At 33.4% G+C, this 20,814-nt stretch overlaps 1 protein-coding gene across 8 annotated transcripts in view; it reads left to right on the top strand.

The window, feature by feature from the left end:
• Positions 1-20,814, top strand: part of SRS2 (P-loop containing nucleoside triphosphate hydrolases superfamily protein) — a 48,766-nt gene that overhangs the window by 1,329 nt on the left and 26,623 nt on the right. For 7 of the 8 annotated variants that reach the window (XR_011081964.2, XR_011081963.2, XR_011081962.2 and 4 more), the window contains exons 4-15: positions 1-164; positions 2,718-2,916; positions 4,499-4,555; positions 4,660-4,765; positions 4,862-4,995; positions 5,119-5,193; positions 10,038-10,163; positions 10,253-10,384; positions 10,476-10,559; positions 16,510-16,623; positions 16,760-16,860; positions 17,333-17,399. Coding sequence is in view for 5 of the 8 variants with exons in the window: in XM_068620735.2 (XP_068476836.1) it covers positions 1-164; positions 2,718-2,916; positions 4,499-4,555; positions 4,660-4,765; positions 4,862-4,995; positions 5,119-5,193; positions 10,038-10,163; positions 10,253-10,384; positions 10,476-10,559; positions 16,510-16,623; positions 16,760-16,860; positions 17,333-17,399 (1,359 nt within the window). In the remaining 3 variants the exon portion in view is untranslated. The remainder of the gene's footprint in view (positions 165-2,717; positions 2,917-4,498; positions 4,556-4,659; positions 4,766-4,861; positions 4,996-5,118; positions 5,194-10,037; positions 10,164-10,252; positions 10,385-10,475; positions 10,560-16,509; positions 16,624-16,759; positions 16,861-17,332; positions 17,400-20,814) is intronic. The other variant, XM_068620734.2, reaches the window with a different exon arrangement.

The following is a 20,814-nucleotide window of genomic DNA, read 5'->3' as shown; positions in this document are numbered from 1 at the left end:
GGCATTAGTCCATCAAAAATTCTGGCTATGACATTCACAACAGCAGCTGCTTCTGAAATGAGAGAACGTATAGGATCTATAGCTGGGAAGACAACAGCTAAAGAACTCACTATCAGCACTTTTCACTCATTTTCCTTGCAACTTTGTCGTTCACATGGAGAAAAGTATGTTGTTCTGAATTTGATCCTGATTTCACTTTAATTTGTCCTTGATATGTGGCTCATTAGATATAACTTGTGTCCTCCTCTGTTTTCTGTTATAGATACTAAAGTTGCAGTTAATTTCCTTGTTATTTAAATGCTAGTTTTGGCATTTGTCATAATTCACAATCCATTAATCAATTCACAAACTGATATTCCATTTGAATGATTAGTGTTGAATATATTTTGTTGATTTTTTCTAATGAACAAGTTAACATTCTGAGATTAAGCTAGCAGAATAGAACAGTCAGTTTAAGGACAATTTTCGTATATTTTACTTTGAAAGATAATGACTTCAACTTCTTATATTTTAGGAATGAATATTTGGAGACATAATTCAAATGAACTAGCTCTAGGGAAAAAGTGCTAGTTTGGCTGCAATATTTATTAGTTGAGTTGCAAGAGTGACTAGTTCCTCACCAAATTCTTTTTAAATTGTATTTCTTACAAACATATCTATAGTACAGCACATGCTTTCCTTGATCATGCTAAGTGTTCGAAATTCTACATCGACTAGAAATATGATCAGATTATATAATATGTAAGACTAGAAATATGATCAAATTAGAATATATAAGTGAGTGAAAATCTTACAATCTGGTTTTATGAGGTTGAATAAGTCTTAAAGTGTACTTTCTAAGATGGTGGCCGAACTTGTCCTAATAAGGGTGGTTGGACTTATTGTGCCATTTACTATCAGCCCACTATCAGACCACCCACAAATATCTATTCATTTGCTTGAGATGTCTAATTCTCGCCTGGGGATGTGTGTTGGAGATTTCACGTCAACGAGAAACATAATCAAATTATACTATATAAGTGGGTGTAAAACTCATGTTACAAGTTGATTCTGTAAGGTTGAGTTAGACTTAAGAGCTTTGACACTGTAATAAGGCTAAATTGTTTGGCTTTCATTCTTTCACATGCATGAGATAAAAATAGTGTACAAAGTTTCATGTGTTTTCTTTAACTTGCAATAAGAAGCCTAGATTAGACGTATGATTTGACAAATGATCCCACGCATTATGATTTGAAGATGGAGGAAGAAGGGAAAGGAAGGAATAGAAAGACTAGGTGTTTGGCCTTTTGAGGGGGATCCACCGAGGTGATTTGTTAATAATGAGACCTCAGCCAAACCGATATAAGGGATTGACACCACCTCCAATCGAAAACCTTAAAGCAATGAGTTTTTGAGTCTTCTTCCTCATATGTTGCTCAACTTTTTCATTTGTACTCAATGTAATACTTAGACTCACACTTGGATTTCTAACAATCTCCTCCTCAAGAGTGAGTCCGTTTCACATTGGTAAACTTCCCCCTCGAGCAGAAACATTCCAACCACAAGTACCTCAACGATGAGTTTTACTTGTACTAGTGTTTTACCACAACAACGTGATACCCTTGGCAGAAAATGAAGAAGGGACCGTGCGGTGCATGGAGATAGAAGACCTTAAACCTAATTTTGAAAGATCCCTAATAAGTTTGGGCCTTTGGCCCATTCCAACTTTTAACTAATAAAATCCTAAAACTCTAATTATTCAAATAAAATTTGAATGTGCTGCGGCTGCATGAACTCTTAAACCTAATTAAGAGTTCAAAACCAACGTAAAATTAGGTTTTTTTGGCCTATTTTTTGCCCAATTAAAACATTATACTTTTTAACTAATAAAACCTTAAACTCCAATTATTCAAATAAAATTTGAATGTGCTGTGGCCGCATGAACTCTTAAACCTAATTAAGAGTTCAAAACCTACTTAAAATTAGGTTTGTTTTAGCCTATTTTTGGCCCAATTGAAACATTATACTTATTGCAATCCACAACACATCTTTTTATCTTTCCCATAACATCTTTCGCCATAACCCGTTATAACTTTATAAATGATTTATGGGGTCTCCGATATGATCCGTTATCCAATATCGATAACATTGCTTCTTTTGCAACTTTTACAAGGATAAAATTGCAAACTCTCTTATGACACACAACTACCCTCCCCTTTACACCCAAGAGACTTATTGAATTGTGGTGATAATACTCATATCAACTTTTCATTTTTATAGTAGTTTCCATGAATAGTACTTTGTATATCAACTTTGTCTTAATGTCATAAATGGAAACTCCCATGAAAAATTATGAACACTGGGTAAAGGAGAAACGATAAAGATAGTCCTACCTTATAGGTCATCCTAGGGCAAAGAGACTGTGCTTAAATATAAATATAATTGCATTAACTGCCTCAAAATTTTTGAATTGAGTAATTGAGGCTCATTACTATGGGATGCCGCTTGGAGCCTTGGAGGAAACATTTTTGGTGAAAGGAGAGAAAGACATACAAGAACAATATTTAAGATCATTAAAAATGGTATATCACATTTTGTTTTAAAGCCATTGCCAGGTTCTTGATCACAGTGCATGCATTTATTATATGAATGGATCTGTGTGAACTATCTGTTGCTTCAGTAAGCTTTTTTCTCTTATTGTTAGAATGATCCCTGAATATATTTGAATTATGCTGCAGGTTAGGTCGTACTTCTGAATTCTTTATTTATGGACAGGGGCAGCAGCGAAATGCAATTATTGAGGCCATCAGATTGTTAGAAAATGAAAAGAGTGGAAATAAAAATGGTGCATTATTAATGGGTGATTTGTCCAATGGTCTAAAGGATCCTAAACAGTTCAAGGATAAGGCAAAGAAATGGCAAAAGTTTGTGGCTCAGGTACTTGGTTTATTTAAAGAGTCAGTCATTCTAAACCTCTGTTTTAAATGCTTCTGCAAAAGCTACATCAATCTCCCTCAGTTCTGATGTAAAATTATAATCATTCATTGTATATATTAAAAAACAATTTATATGTTTACAAGAAGTTCTATTTGTTGTAGAAGTTGGTGTTTTTTTATTAGAAGTATCTAGTGTATGTGTAAGGCATATAGCTCTAGTTAAAGTGAAAATCACTATTGTCTGTCATTTGCAATTAAAACTTTACTATTGCAAATATGTCACTGTGTGATGTGGCGTGATTTGACCCGTCTTGCTGCTCATATGGTAAGACCTTATGTATTCACTGCTCAACAATGCCTTAATGCATGCTTTTTGAGAAGGATATTCCCAATTAAAATATCTAAACAGTAAATTGAAAACTTTAATTTGAAGAGATACTTTATGTTAGAATATTGATATTAACAACATGTTTCATCTTATCACTATAATGTCAAGGAAAGAGCTCTCACTCCCTTGTCCTTGATGTTTGTATTATAAAGTGTATGTATGTGAAGTAAAGTGTCATTCCACTTTAGTTATTCCATTCACTTGGCTTGAAGGGGGTGTGTTTAGTCTAACATAGACTAAAGATATGATATGACTTGATTAGATCTTATAATACGTGAAGTAAAGTGTCATTCCACTCAGGCTATTCCATTCATCTGGCTTGAAAGGGGTGAGACAATATATTATGGGTGGTCCGATAGCGGGTGACACGATAGGCCCAACACAAACACTCGCTAGGATAGGCTCGAAATGGCTCTGATACCATATTACAAAGTGGACTTTAAGCCTAACTCAACCCCATAAAACCGGCTCATGAGGTTGAGGTTTGCACCCACTTATATACTATGAAAGACTCTAATCTCTAGTCGATGTGGGATCTCCTACAATTACAATTTGAATTTTTAGACTATTTACAACCTAATTAAGGAAAAAAAATAATATAGACTGAATTTGTTAATATTTTTACTAAATCTTACGGGGATCTAGAATTTATTATATTTGTAATAAGGTTGATATATACAATTTGTATGCACCAACTTAAGAGGTGTTTTAGATGTAATGAGCTTAGTCCATACTTTTTGTATGTTTTTTTTCTTCTATAAAGACATAACTTTATGTGTTCATTATATGCAAAGGATTAATTCTATACTTTTTACTTTATTTTCACAACTATAATTTCACCGTTTTTTTTATTTCTACTATTTTCTTAATGTGGATCTTGTGACTTCTTTTGTATGTACTGGGAGGCATTTACCTATGTACAAATGTCTTTATAATCTTTAGATTGATAGTTCTTTAGTCTTCTCGAGTCAATTGGTTGTTCATCTTGTTAGGGACTAGAAAGTTGAGTTGTAAGCTGTTTGCTTCTAAATTATTAATAAGAAATTTTGTGGTAAAATTATGCATTTCTTAGTGGCTATATTAAGCTGTCACCTATAATTGCTTCATAAGGATATTTTAATTCGTACTTTTAATTTCTTATGCTTAATAGGTAAAATTTTATCCTATCACATGTAATAACTTTACATTCTTTCAGGCCAAAGCTTCAGGAAGAACTTCTGCAGAATATCGTGCAATGGGCAATGAAATTGGAGTAAGCTGATAAATAAAAACTTTTTCCACATGCATGCACACATGAATACCAACAACTTGTTTTGCTTGTCATACTTCTAATTTTTTTTTCTGGACTGTAATAAGGCAGAAATTCTCGAGAATTACAACAACATATTAAAATCTTGTAATGCTTTGGATTATCATGACTTGATAAGCTGTTCTGTGATGCTACTAAGTGAATTTCCTGAAGGTAATACTTTGATTTTCATAATATACAACTAATTAAAATCTATTCATTTGTTACTGTTAGTTGGACTAAGTTGTGTTTGTTTAAACTATGAATAAGTGTTGAAAGAATGTCAGGATTCATGGAAAGCTATTGTTATAGATGAATTCCAAGATACTAGTGGTATGCAATACAAGTTTCTAAAGATACTTGCATCTCATCATAAAATAACAATTGTTGGTGATGACGATCAGGTATGAATATTTTCTTCTTAATACCTAAAGTTTGATAAGTCTGTGGTTGGATATTTGTATTGTTTTGTTTCTTAAAAGATCATCCTTTTAACTGTTGGTCTAATGTCTTAATTTTCCTGGCAGTCTATTTACAGTTTCAACGGAGCTGACATATCTGGATTTAGGTCATTTCGAAATGATTTTCCAAACTACAAAGAGGTTTTTCTCACTCTTAGACTAATTATGTTTTTATGCTAGATACTTGACTTTGTTTCCTCCAGCCACAAATATAAGCAAAATAAGCACTTGTGTTGGTCTCAAATATAAGCAAATCTAAACTAATTTTAACTGATTTAACGAGACCATTTCCCAAATACCCTTCATTTAATTGAGGTTTAATTTTCGGTGACTCACTTTTATTCTTGAATGATAGTAGGCAGTTTAGATAGAGAAATATTATTATTTTTAAATGAGATTACGATAGGAGACAAATAGGCAAAGGAAGCCATAACAAGAAGCAAAACAAAAACAAGAACTTGGAAAGGAAATGGAATCTCATCTATGCCTTGAAACGTGAAGGACTTCATGTGATGCTAGGATTCACGGATTCTTACAATTCAAGTACATATAGAACAATATATTAAAATAAAATTAAGATCATGAACCAAATTGAAAAGGAACTAGGTGTGAGCAAAACAAGCAAAGAAAAATAAGAACTAGATAGAACAATAGAGCATAGGAAAATCAAAGGAAATAAATAGGGATGAAGGAGACTTGGGAGATCGAAGAACATGCCACTTGAAGTTGAAGATCATCTTCAAGATAAATGCATCAAAGAATTTCCACTTGAATCCAATGATTTTTAAGAAGTAAATGTGAAAGAGTCATATGATGGAATCCTTGTGTGTCTCAAGCACAACAAAGGAACATATTATGCATAGATTGTACATTGCATTACATAGAGATGGTCCTAGGCCCATATAGTAAAATACATCTAATACTCCCTCTCAAGATGATGCATATAAATCATATACACCAAGTTTGTTACAAATATATTAAATTCTAGAACCCCATGATGATTTGGTCAAAAGTTATTCTTTCTTTTTATGTGTCTTCATCTAATCAAGTTAATATTCCTCTTGTTGTGCCTAGTGCACCTAAAGATTCAGCACCGCCACCAACTTTTCATGTGTATAGTCGTCGTCAGACGTCCCATTGTTCATCAGATGACTCTCTTCTAGTTCCAACACCTCCATCCCCTCCAGCTTTGACAATTGAACATGATCTTCCTATTTTCATCCGTAAAGGTATACGTTCTACCCGTAATCCTTATCCATAATATACTATTTTGAGTTACCATAAACCATAGTAGTTAGAAAGAATCGTATGAATCTTACGATACCAATCGCGATTTGAATCAAAATATGGCTTTGTCGATTCAAATCGGAAGATGAATCGTTTTAGGGTTTGAATTCGTGACATGAATCGAGTGATTCGCGATTTTGTTTCGTTATTTCCGATTCAATCAATGAACGACAGTGGAGAAGAGAAGAAAATAAATAGAAGAGAAGAGAAGAACAATGTAGAACGCATAGAAGAAGAAAATTGAGGAACACAGACAAAAGGTTTCCTCACCGGAGAAGAGGGAGTCCACAGGAGAGGAAGGGCCACAAACGAGAAAAAGAAAAGCTTCTTTGATAAAGTTTATTTGTTATGAGTAAGAAGCAAAATTTTAAGAAAAGCTGAACCGCTTAATCTGAAAAGCTGAACATTTACTAAAAGGCTGGACCACTCTTAATTTTTTTTATAGGATTATTTATTTTTAAAAAACCAATTTTATTTTTTAAGACTATTTAAGTTTCTATTCATTTTAATTAATTTTTAAAAAAAATTGTATTTTAAAATAAAAACTATTTATGTTATTTTAAAATCAATTTTATTTATGTTATTTATTCTTATTTAAAAATATATAATATTTTATTTATTATGTATCTTACGATTCATAATAAGATTCGATTCATGATTCTAAATAATCGAAAAACGATTCACGATTCGTATCTCGATTCTATAACCATGCCATAAACCATCTCAACCTTTTCATACCTGCTTTTTGTCTATTTCTTTTGTATTGGTTGGGCATCCGACAACGACTAGAGATTATGACATTTCATAATTTATAACTGGGTGCAAACCTCACCTTATAAGCCGGTTTTATAAGGTAGAGTTAGACTTAAAGTCCACTTCTTAATATGTTATCAGAGCCATTTTGAGCCTATACTAGCAAGAGTTTGTTGGACTTATCAGACCACCTACTGTTAGGCCGTTATCAAACTATCCATAACATATAGTTCCATGCATGAGTTGGTAGCCTTGGTATGGGGGGTTGTGTTGGAGATCCTACATCGACTAGAGGTTATGATATTTCATAGTTTATAAGTGGGTGCAAACTCACCTTATAAGTCGGTTTTAAGGTTGAGTTAGGTTTATAGTCCACTTTTTAATAATATCCATTCCAAAATGTGTAGGTGATGCCTTAGCCCATCTTGGTTGTGTTGGAGTTCATCGACTAGAGATTAAGATATTTCATAGTTTATAAGTGGGTGCAAACTCACCTTATAAGCCGGTTTTACAAGGTTGAGTTAGATTTAAAGTTCACTTTTTAATAATTTCCATTCCAAAATCTATAGGTGATGCCTTAACCCATCCTAGTTGGCGTCAGGCCATGCTTGATGAAATGAATGCGCTCTAGAATAATGAAACTTGGGAACTTGTTCCTTTACCTTCTAGGAAATCCGTTGTTGGTTGCAGGTGGATTGTTGCTATCAAAGTTGGTCTTGATGATACTATTGATCGTCTCAAAGCTCATCTTGTTGCTAAGGGTTATACCCAAAGTTTTGATTTAGACTATGGTGATACTTTTTCTCTAGTGGCAAAGATGACTTTTGTTCGCTTATTCATAGTCATGGACTGCTCTTCAGCTATGGCTTCTTTATCAACTGGATGTCAAAAATGCCTTTCTTATTGGGGGTTTGCAGGAAGAAATTTATGTGGAGCAACCTCCCGATTTTGTTGCTTAAGGGGAGTCTTCTGGATTGGTATGTCGTCTTTGCAAATCTTTATATGGCCTCAAGCAGTTTTCCAAGGCTTGGTTCGGAAAATTTAGCAATATTGTTCAATAGTTTGGTTTGACTCGCAGTGAAGTAGATCATTTAGTTTTTTTATCATCACTCGAGTGTTGGGTATATCTAGCTTGTAGTATATGTTGATGACATTATTCTTACATGCAGTGATCACCATGGCAACTCACAAGTAAAACAACACCTTTGTCCCTTTCAAACCAAAGATCTTGGCAAACACAAATATTTCTTGGGGATTGAGGTAGCATAATCCAATAATGATATTGTTATCTCTCAAAGAAAATATGCATTGGATATTTTGGAAGAAATTGAGTTGATGAATTCGTGATTTGTTGATACTCCTATGGTTCCCAATGTCAAACTTCTACTCAAACAGGAGGAGCCTCTTTCAGATCCTGAGAAGTACAAAAGATTAGTTGGAAAATTGAACTTTCTCACTGATATTCGTCCTGATATTTCCTTTGAAGTCAGTGTGGTGAGTCAATTTCTTAATTCTCCATGTGAAGACTATTGGAATGTAATCATTCATACACTGAAGTACATTAAAGGCTCTCCTGGAAAAGATTTGTTATATGGTTACAATAACCATACTAAAGTTGTTTGTTATTCAGATGTTGATTGGGCAGGATCTCCATCTGATAGAAGATCAACTTCCGGTTATTGTGTTTCCATTGGTGATACCCTGATCTCTTGGAAGAGCAAGAAACAAAGTGTTGTGGTGAGATCTAGTGCAAAAACAAATATAGAGCTATGACCTCAGTTACTTGTAAGCTTGTTTTGCTTAGACAATTACTTAAAGAATTGCAATTTGGTGATGTTACTTAAATGACACTTATATGTGATAATTAGGTTGCTCTTCGTATTAGCTCAAATCCAGTTTTTCAGAGGGGTGGCAAAGTGGGGCGGGCCGGCCCGCGGCCTACTTTAAAAAACGTGGGGTGGGTTGCTTATTTCAACCTGTTGGCCCGCACTGCGGGCCAAGTGCGGGCCGGGGCGAGTTGTCCCGCATTACCCACATAACTTTAAAATGTATAATTTTTTTTTTCTACACCCCCATATTTTCTTCATGTAGCCTCATATTTTACATTCCGAAATTTTTAATAACATCTTATTACGCATGTTTCATGAAAATAATATTATGAGACCATTTACCTAATGTATCTAAATAAAAAAAATTCAAAATATGTATTTAAAAAATTACTTTTTTAATAAATATTTCTTATGTGGGCTAGACCGCAGGCCCACGGGCCAACCCTTATGCGGGGCGGGCCAGCCCGCATTGCCACCCCTAGTTTTTCATGAAAGGACCAAACATATTGGGATTGATTGTCATTTCATTCGAGAAAATATTATATCCGGAGATATCTAGATTGAGTTCGTTAATTCAAATGATCAATTAGTAGACATTTTTACTAAACCCTTACGAGGGTCTAGGATTGATTATATTTGTAACAAGTTGGGTACATATAATTTATATGCACCAGCTTGAGGGGAGTGTTAGATATTATTATATATTATGAGATATTATATATATTGTTAGATATTTCTATTTATGTAATGGACTTAGCACATATGTTTCTTTTTCTATATAAGCATAATCTATGTGTTCAATATACACAAGGGATTTATCCTATTCTTCTTTTTATATTTTAATACTTGTCATGTAACCCTCCTTGGTATTATTCTTGTGCACTCTTGGTCTTTTTTATCTTCTCCATTCTTGCACTCTTCAGATTGGTAAAATTAAATAATGCTAACCAACTCTTAATTAGTGTGGGTTTATTTATTTTTGTTTAGATTCAAGGCTGCAGTGAGTAATTGGTTATGTTATACCCATATACATATATGATTTGATAGAAGAATGGATACGCTATATTTCCTTATTAAATGTCTTCATTGGATACTTGCATAACTTTTTTGGTTCAGATTAGGCTTAACAAAAACTATCGATCCACACGTTGCATTGTTGAGGCTGCATCTTCTCTTATTCAAAACAATTCCAAGCGATGTCAGCTGAAGAATGTTCTTACTGATAACTCCTCTGGTTCTAAGGTTACATCTTGCTGCATGCTTTTTTGAAAAGTATGTTTAATTGTGATTTTTGTATATATAGTTAAAATTATTTTGTTAATAATGTGCAGATAGTTATGAAGGAGTGTCACAGTGAGGATGCACAATGCGCATTTGTTGTTGACAAAATCTTAGAAATTTCATCAAATCATTCAGCAGATAACTGTTGTTTTGGCAACATTGCAATTCTCTACCGTAGGCAGGTGATGTTTATTGGTATTATAACTATGTACAAGAGCAATTACCCTATTTCTGACAGAATGGTTTTTCCTACTGCCTTTCTTCCTGTTTCAGGTATCGGGGAAAGCCTTCCAAATGGCTTTTCGTGATAGGAAAATACCATTTAACATTCATGGTGTAGCTTTTTACAGAAGAAAGGTAATTTATTTTTCAATAATATGAAACTGTGTTTATATTGAACAATTTATATTTGACTATTGTTAAAAATATTAACATTTCTGGGCCGCTGGGCCTCCACTAATAACTAATACCTTTGATTTTAAGTTGATCATAACTATTTTATGGTCATTGTAAACCTTGGGATTTTATTTCCTAGTACAGAATGATATCTAAATGTGGTGTCATAGGTACGTCAGCAAGTAACTGAGAAAGTATTGATTGTCATTTCATTAGGTTCAAAGTATTGAGAAAGAAACAGTGTATACCTATGTCTACGTCAGCAAGTAATTAATTCACAACAGGAAAACTAATCTGTTACAAAGAAAGCTAAACAAAATTACAATGAAATGAATATATGTATAGCTTCAAAATACTCCCGTTCAAACACAAGGTGGTTGACTGAGGTAGAATTGATCATATATCCAAGTTCTCTCATCTCATGGCTAGAACTCTAAGAGAGGAAAGTGGTTTGTTGAGGGTGTCTGCATTCTCGTCAGGATCTGGAATATGCTCAGCCATGGAACTTTTATTTAGTATCTTCTCCCAGAGATTCTAGCCTCATCATCTTTAGTGATGACAAAGTTTGAAACACAGGAATGAGAATGAATGGAAAGACAAAGTGACGTACCTCACATTTGGTAATGAAGTTCTCCTAGGACTTAAAGGATCGATAAACTCTTTGAAAGATTTACAACTTAGAACTCAAGATGGGAATATCTCATGGTGGTTTCAGCCATTGAGGAAAAAGAGAAAAAATAGAAAATATGGAAAGGATAGAGAATGGTAGAACACGCCACCTTAAATGAGACTTCAAGGATAATTGCATTGTAGATTCACTACTTGAAAAGGCTCTCTCTCCTAAGATAAGAACCTAAGCAAAGAGCCAAATTTTCAAGATACTCAAGTCTCACAAAAACATCATACAAGAGAGGAGCCTTCTATTTATAGGATTAGAAGGTGTATTCAAGAAGCTAACAAAAGGTGTAAAGAAGTCAAACAACTAATCCTAGGCGAATCTACATGGGTTTGCAAGATTATAGATGCATGAATGAGAGGGAGTTGCAACTCCTTTGGATCATGTAATGATGAGGTAGTTAGGTGTATGAAGTAGCTCTGAAGTTAGTTTATGACACTTAACCACTCTGTTTAGAACATGCTAGAAGTATCTAGAAACCTAAAATATTCCAACATATTTGAAACAAATAATTTCATTTTTACAGAAGAGATTTTTCTATTCTATGCTATCTAATCTCCTTCTCTAGTTTCTTTATTCTTGCTTTTGTCATTTTCTCTTGAGGAATCTTCATCTCTTGTTTTTCCTTTATCTGCAAATGATTGTAGATGGGTGGAACTAGAACGCCCAAAAACCAGGCCAGAATGGTCTGTTTTAAACTATAGAGAGCAACACATCCAACCAACAAGATGACAGTCAATTGTTGTTGAGAAACTGGAAGTTAAATGGCATTTTTTATGTCTACTAAGTCAATCGGCAGATAATGAATGAATTTATAGAAAGGGTGAAGAATTTGGGACCATTAATGTCAATTACATAAAACATCCATTTGTTCTAAGTGTAAATTATTAACAACTGTAATCTTGGTCACAACGGGGTGACGATAAAACTTTGGAAACAGAGAAATCGCCAAGGAAAACTACGAAAAATCCTTTCAAAGAAAGTGGTCTCGAAACCACATTTAGGTATGAGAGTTGATTACATGTAGGTAAGGTATTAGCGTCGTACTATGTTCGTCCAAAGACAATTACCTTTTATTAAATGTGCAAAATAAATTTGGTTTTTAAAATGTTTATTTATTTCCCTGAAACATAATGCATATTTTTATTTAGACTAGATAAGCAATGACCTTGCTTTTACGTATTTCCATTTACAATGAAAAATCAGTTCTTTGTCTAAAAAGATATTTTTTAATTTTAATATTTGTTAGTTTTTTTCATTTTCTATAGTTCACGCCAATTTGAGTGTAAGATAGGACAAACGACTATACTTGATGCACAATAAGCCAAGATATTGTAAATTATGCATTGATATTGTAGATTGTTGAATGAGTTTTATTTAGAAGAAAAACATTTAATCAAAATAAATTGCTATATAAGAATAAATTATTGAATATAAGATGATGTGTATGATTATTAATATACTCAAATGGTTATTTTTATTATATTATATTCTTATGATTTTCTTTTATTTTTAGATAATTAAATATAAGATGGCACATGCAGCTATACAAATATCTCAAATTTATTTAAGGTAGTACAAAATTATTTTACTTATCATATTAAAAATGCAGATGTATTATAATCAATAGGCACTAGGTACGAGATAACGTGACGTGTGTTGTCATACATATACCTAAATGACTCTTTAATATAAAGGTAATGTAATCTACACAATTATATTAAAAGAATCAAAAAAAGTTAGCACATAACAAACATTTGAAGATTGTCATTATATTTTAAATGAATCTTAGTGTGTATGATGATGCAATCCTACATACAATTATAAAATTTAATTTTTTACTATTAGAAGTAGAGTTACCTACACATGTTCTAAAAAAGGGGTACTAAAATTTAATTAACAAACATAATTAAGTAAATAGCCGTCAATAAAATAATTTAGAATAAGTAAATAGCATTTTAAAATAAAAAACTAAACAAAAATAATTGCAACGTACAAAGTTTAAAAGGTGTGTCCATCAATTGATTGTGGCACCAGGAAATCCCACATGCATAGTTGAGTTTTAATTTTACCATTCAGCAAAAAAACAAACATAGCCGTCAACATATTGATAACATGCATGCATTGAAGTGAAAAGGAGAAAATAATAACAACATGAATGTAGTTGTAATTGGCAGTCAAGGCACCCATCATTTCTCCTTGCCCAATATAAAGCCCATTACATTCAAAATAATAAGCATCTGTCTTAGGTCCTTGGAGATCAGTGCCATGTCATAGGAATTCCCCACCTCCCATTAGCACCCAACTTTGCGAAAACACTAAGCCATGCATGTGCATGCACGTATTGAAGTCTAAATTGCACTTGAATCAAGCAAACTATCCAGATGATTAAGTCTACACACAAACTAGTTCTCCATGTGATGCATACAAGAACACTAGAATCAAGGGCATGGCATTTTGAGGGGTTGCATTGTGAACCAAATTTGTCATTATCTTTAATGCAAAAGAGAAGGTTAAAATAAATATTAGCCAAACCTTTTTACATTGTAACAAAGGAAAAATATTTTATCTCCCTAAGAATATGGTCTGTGTTTTTAACCAAGATACCAATTGGAGTGATCGTTGTCATTTAGGCGATCAAATTGAAAGAAATTCTAGTTCCATTGCAGAGACTGTCTAACAACAATGTTAGACCATCTAACACTAGAGAAATGATAGTATAGATAAGTTCAGGTGATCCCAAGTTGTCTCTCAACAAATCCAATAGTGATTCTAGTAGATCAGTATTCATAATCTATCTGCAAACAATGAGCTTAGTGATACTAGTAAGGATTAAAGTGAGGTTTAAACGTGTTTTAGCAAAAGATTAAGATAGGCTATTATGAAACTGTAAAGAAAGTAGGTTCTTTAATGTACTCTTCATTAGTTGATATAAATATTTTATTCATTCAACCATCCAAACATAATTGAATTGAGTAAACATGCGTCAGCAAAGACAATGGAATCTAATTAATGAAACATGCGTCCATTAATTTATTCAGTACCTTACTCCTCCATGCGTCTACTAAGGTTTTTAAATCTTTTACCTCTTGAATCATGCACCCAAGAGATTGTTCATAATACTGCAAACTTAACAAGAGTTTTGTTTAAAGACAAAATTGAATAATTCTAGAAACAATTCCCAAAATAGAAACTAAAACTCAATAAGACCAGAATGTCTATATTGAAGAACAAAACTTTAATTACAATGAATCTCAGAATTCATTTTGTAATTACAAGAGAATCAACCCAAAGAAATCTAGCCTTCTATGCGGAGGCAAAACCAAAGAATTACAAAGAAAAAAAAAGAAATCTAAGAAAACTTATTCCTTTCTCCTTGAATCTTGCATCTTTTTATAGGTTTCTTTGCTTAAGTGATCTCATTATTATTTTTCGTTTCAAATATTGTTCACAATTTCTCACTTCCAACTTTTCAGAATTTTCGAATTTTGTGGCCTCGTATTTTTGCAAATGATTTATATCCAATTTTGTTTCCGAGATATTGTAGATTTTGTTATCTTATTCTTCTATTCAGATTTTGTTTCTCGTTTTGATTCAAAGAAACAACTTGGACTTTTGCTTGATTAGGCCCACTCGCAACGTTAATGATTCCTTGAGACAGTCTACTAGATCGTCTAGTCTATTATTTTCATCAGACCCTTTTCACAGGTTCATCTTCATTATAGTTGATGTTGAGGTGTTTTCTTCAGTCTTGCTAGATGGGTTGTTGGGCCTTCTACTCCATGTACCCACTCGATTGTCTAGCCAGACCATCTACACAAAGTAATATTGGACCATGTACTGCGACTACAACACAAGATTAGTAGAAATAACAGATAAACCCAATTAGATGAATCTGAATTAAAACAATTAATTTATTCATGATTACAGTCCAAGAATTTATGATTAAAGTTTTAAAGTGAGTAAAATTATGCTCATCATGGAGCCACCTTTTTTTTAGCAACAATAAACTGTCTTGTGCAACACTCATTTCTTATTATGCTCAATAGCTCAAATGGCTTCTTCACCTATTGCTTCCTCTTGACATACTTGAACTAAGGAATCCAATGGTATCAGATGGTGATGCATATGCCATTATTCCAAATCTTGAGACATGCATGTTGGCTTCAAACTTACAACACCACAAAAAGATGTTCGTTGCCTTACACCTCCAACAGAGTCACTTCCCAACGTTGTCGAATGTCACCATAATATACCAGCCTAAGATTGGGGAACCTTTGTGGGGTTATCACAGCCCACATCATTGGACTAATAGATAATGCATGTGGCGTTGAGGGTGGGGTAGTAGGAGTAGTTGCCGATCGAATCCTTAACTTGGAAGTGGTAGGTGTAGTTAGCTTAACAATTGATTATTATTATATGTTTTGGGGACGAGGAGGAGTGTGAAGCAATTGTAGCTATGATTTTTAAGAAAAACTAGTGATAATATTCGTTGTTATGCATTGCATTTGTAATGAAGCTAGAGAATACCATGAAACTATACTCCTAATCTAAATCAAAACCTCACAGTAAAGCATAATGAACGTTATGGAGAAAGAACATATCTCTTAGCTTTTTACTTTTTTTTGGATGTGAGAAAAATCCTTCTTTTCTTATGCTCGTTTCACTCCAATACCTCATTTTATAATCCTAGCCAACCGGATCTAAAGTAGCTTCTTAAGGAATTGGTCAAGTTTTCCTTTCTCTTGTTCTTTATTTTCTCAAAATATATGTAATTGTGTTTTCAACTAGAGTTGTATTTTTACTAGGATAATCAGTCACATGTATCCTATCAACATAAACCTCGCCTAATTTGTATCAACAAAACCCTAAATTCTATAGTGGACAATTTTCTTGTATAGAATCCTCTACCCAGGTTTTCATTGAGATAGTTCCAGGATGTGAAGAATGAGTTAAGTCATATTTACATGAACTGGCTAATTACACTCCCTAAGACTTCCCCTCTGTCAAACTAAGCTAGTGCATATATGTCTTGCATCCAGCTTCTTACATGTGTATGTTATCCCTGGGCTCAACAGATTTGTTTAGCATATCTTCTAGACTATTTTATAATTGAAGTTCACAAGCTGTTGAAAGTTTTATGATTATAATCTTACAACTATTGGACCTACAAATGATTGTATCTTTATCTCTGCATGTATGCATAATTTGTTTACTTTTGCCTTCTTATAATAGGTAGTCAGAACTATCATTGCCATGCTTCGAACGACACTGCCTGATTGTGATGATGGGTCATATAGTAGAGTCTTCAAGGCTTTATTGCCTTTGGAGAAAGATAAAACAATGAAGGTACATCTTTTATAAAGGTTTTCAGTTTTAACCTTCATAACAGATGGACCATATGGCCATGGAGGCTTCATATATTTTCTTTAGTTTTCATATATTGTTTCAGTGTAAATGTTTCTGATTAGTGTTTCCCTTGCAGATAATTGACCATATCAACAAAATATCAACAATTAGAAAATGTAGTTTCGTGTCAGCTGCCTTTGACATATTTAGTGCAAAGATTTCTGGTACCTTTAAAAGGTTTTGCATAAATTCTTCCCTAAAATGTTATCTTGCTATATTAAGTATTTGAAAAAACAATTGCTTTGTAAGAGTGTGCATGACACATTTTATTTTCTAAAGTGTTGTGTTTCTTTTACTAAGTAATCTAGTTATCCATGTTTTAATTGAATAACAATGGCTTGATCTTGGAACTAGAATGATCAGCCCTACACATCAAGGCTTCACTCTGGAATATTTATTATTACGAATATAATCTTTAGTGAGCAATATTTTTTTGAATCTCGGGTTGTTTTATTTATTTATTTAGGGCATATTTCTTGCTTTTGTGGTTGTCCCTTGAACTTCAATGTGAATTTCTTACTTGCGGGCATATACCATATGTTGATAATTACCTAAGCTAATGTTCTTTGTGCTTTGAATCAGTTCATAGACATGCTTTTTTCTGTATTATTATGTTGTATAATGACATTCATACCTGTTATTGCAACAGAAGTGAACTTACTCATGGAAGGAAGGTTTTAATGACTCTAGAGATGATATCAAAACATATTCAGAGGGTAGACTCTTTCTGCAAACTTTAATTACCAATCTAATTTATATTTGCAATGGCAATTATTGAAGCAATCTTTGTTGTTGAATGGAAATAAAGTATATTTCGGTGATATTTGATTGTTCTATCTTATATATGGGGAACACTGAATGAGGAATTTTTAATACAGGGGACAAACTCAGACACAAGCATTGAGCATTTGGTCATGCATTAACCGTTTGTATAAAATGGATTTCATCAATGATTGTTAGAGATCTTAGGTTATGATGCTGTATCTGCTGCAATCAAGTGCAGGGTATTGGATCCTGTTCTGGCAAGTTGGTTATCGGTAACTGACAGTTGGGTTGTCAGTTGCAGTTAGTCAGACTTTGTTGCAATTAGGATTAATGTTGCAATATCTATCTCTTGTCAGTTTGAATCACTTTAGAAAATGTTCTGTTTCAGAAGTTTAGGTGGCATTTACTTTGAACATTTTCTGTTTTAATTTCCAAAGAAAACAGAAAAGGAAGCTGAAAATATGTTTGATAGAATATTAGAAAGCATTTTCAGAAGAAAATGATTTTGAAAAATAAGCCAAAATTTTACTTCTTGATGTTGATGATAGATGTTATACTTTAGGAGCAACCATCTTTCTTGGTCCTAATTTGATATCTTGGTGGTCTCTTAAAGAAACAAGTTACTGCTTTGTCCAGTGCTGAGGCAGAATACAAAAGTTTGTCTCAAACTTCCACTGAACTATCATGGATTTCTTTGTGCGAGAAAAGGTTATGGCCAAGCAAATCTACATCTATCATATTCTGCTCTTGATCAGTGTTTAGATGTACTGACCAAGCCTCTATCTTGGGTTCGATTTATGTTTCTTCGAAGCAAAACAATGTGAAGAATTTTTCATCTGAAAAATCTTCTTTAGTTTGAGAGGGGATGGTGTAAAAATAAGTTTGTAAGTTTAGTTTGTACTACTGTTAGTCTTTTATAGCTATCAGCCATTGCTAAGAATAGCCTAATGGTGCCTAGCAAGAACTTATATTAGTTAAATGGTGCTGAGCGGCATACAGTGCCTATAAATACATTGTTGTAGTCCTATTATTGAGTGTATTGTGAAATTTATAAAATATCAGTTAATTATTCAGTTTAGTTTCTCTTAAGAGTTTTACTAGTTTCTTTTCGGATAAAACAAAAAGTTCTTCTAATATTAAATACGTCCGCATTGTTTTTTGTATTGTTTTTGTCATTCTAAAATTTAAATGTTTTTCAAGTTCCTCTAAAATTTAAGCATATACTTTTAGGTCTTTCTTAGTGTTAGATGTACGACCACTAGGCGACCACCATGCCGCAAAGATCACAGTGGTCGAAGCTCCTCGCCAAGCAGTGTCACAGCCAACACTTTCTGCCGAGCATGGAAGCATGTCTGATGTCTTTTCTGGCTGCAATTACCAATGTTGTTATCGCCTTATTGTCCTTCTACTTCACTACGCTCGATCCCCAATCTACTCTAATTATGTCAATGTACTTCTATTCATTGAAAAATTGGATGGAACTAATTATGATACCTGGGCATCAGATAATAAACTATGACTTAAGAGTTAGGGTTATGTTGATCATCTTACATAAAGTGTTGCCATTATTGCTAAAAATGAGGTTTCCCATTAGTTGAAAATGGCTTCTCAATTTTGCATTGTACTAAAGTCTATTATTCACTCATCTTTAAAACAAAATTTTTGTGCTTATGAGACATGTTCAGAGGTTTGGGAACAAGCCAAATTATTGTACACCAATGGTACTCAACTTCTTTATGGTGTTTGTAAAAAAATCCTCAATATTGTTGTCCACAAACATGTTAATGGTGCAATGGTCGTATATCTGGTTAAAGTTCATGTTCTTCTTCATGACTTCAATGAGTTATTGCCTCATGCCTCTACTCCATCTCAAGAACTCGAGCAATGGTCAAAGTTCTTGTTATTGGCTTTACATGGACTTCTTGATGATTATTAAATTTTCCACGATCTGAGTTTGGGATCCCTAGTTGTGTGTAATTTTTCATCCACTTGTTCCACCCTTTTGTGTGTCAGGTAAGCCAACTAATGATATATCTGCTTTTGCAAATGACTCTTCTGCTTCTGCTTTGGTATCTCAGTGTGATGATCACAATCGTCCTTGTAAGTCTGGCTGAGGGCGTCACATGTGTGGACATTGTCACAAGTTAGACCACAAAATTGACAAGTTTTATGCCTTACATGGTCATTCTCCTCGATCTGCTTAGTTGTCCAAACTGCTCCTTTGCAATTGTCTACTTTGACCCTACTTCATCAAATAACTCAGGACAACTTGTTATTTTCAATGAATTTCTCCAATGGTATAAGGATCATTAGAACTCTAGTTTAACTTCTTTTGTTGTACGCATAGGTATGTATTTTGTTTCTTTTAATTACTCCAATTCTCTTTGTTCTTTGGTTCTAGACTCAACATTCATAGATCATATTATTGATAACAAATCTTTTTTCTCTTCTTTGTCTACTTTGGGTTGTTTACCTTCTATTACCATGACATGGCTCTAGGGTCTCATTTGATGGTTTTGGTATTATTCATTGGCAATGTTCTTTATGTCCTGAGTCTCCATTTAACTTATTATCCATTAGTCATCTTACTCGTTCCTTTGATTGTATTATCTCTTTTAGCAAAGATTATGTTTGTTTATAGGGTCAAATGTGAGTCTCATGGTCTTTATCACCTCTGTGCATGCTGGCACAATATTGGATTCTCCATCTCTCCTCCATGCTCAACTGGGTCATCCTAGTCTTGCCTAGATGTAGTAGTTTGTTTTAGGTTAGTCCAAGTTATCAAGTTTTTCTTGTGAGTCATGTCAATTAGGGAAAAAAGTCAAAGTTTTGTTGTTAGTAGTGTCTCGTAATGTGTTTTGTCTTCTTTTGCTTTAATTCATTTTGACATTTGGGGATCAAGTTATATTAAATCTAATTTAGAATTTCAGTATTTTGTTACAGTGGAAAGAAATAGATGAAATATATTTCTAAGCTGTATTACAAATGTGATTACAATATCTATTTATAGACTGTTTTACAACCTAATTAAGGAAAGAAATAATAGGTAATGAAAGCTAGAAATAATGGGTGTTTAAAGCTGTACAAATCAAATAAAATCAAATTACTAACAAATTTGTCCTAATAAATATAAAATGGAATATGCACTTAATTATAACATAATTCTCCTGATTATGCAACACTCCCCCTCAAGTTGGTGAATGTATATCTATCATTCCCAACTTGCAAGTAAGATCTTCGAATTGTTTTGTGGGAAGTCCCTTAGTAAACATATCTGCCAATTGGAGTCTTGAAGGGATGTACTCAGTGGCTATAAGACCATCATCCAACTTCTCTTTAATAAAGTGTCGGTCTATCTCTACGTTC

This window comes from Phaseolus vulgaris, chromosome 7 (assembly GCF_051622355.1).
Source record: "Phaseolus vulgaris cultivar YP4 chromosome 7, ASM5162235v1, whole genome shotgun sequence".
In the NCBI taxonomy this organism is placed as follows: Eukaryota; Viridiplantae; Streptophyta; class Magnoliopsida; order Fabales; family Fabaceae; genus Phaseolus; species Phaseolus vulgaris.
The sequence above is the reverse complement of the archived record's forward strand: the minus strand, read 5'-3'. Positions and strand labels throughout refer to the sequence as shown.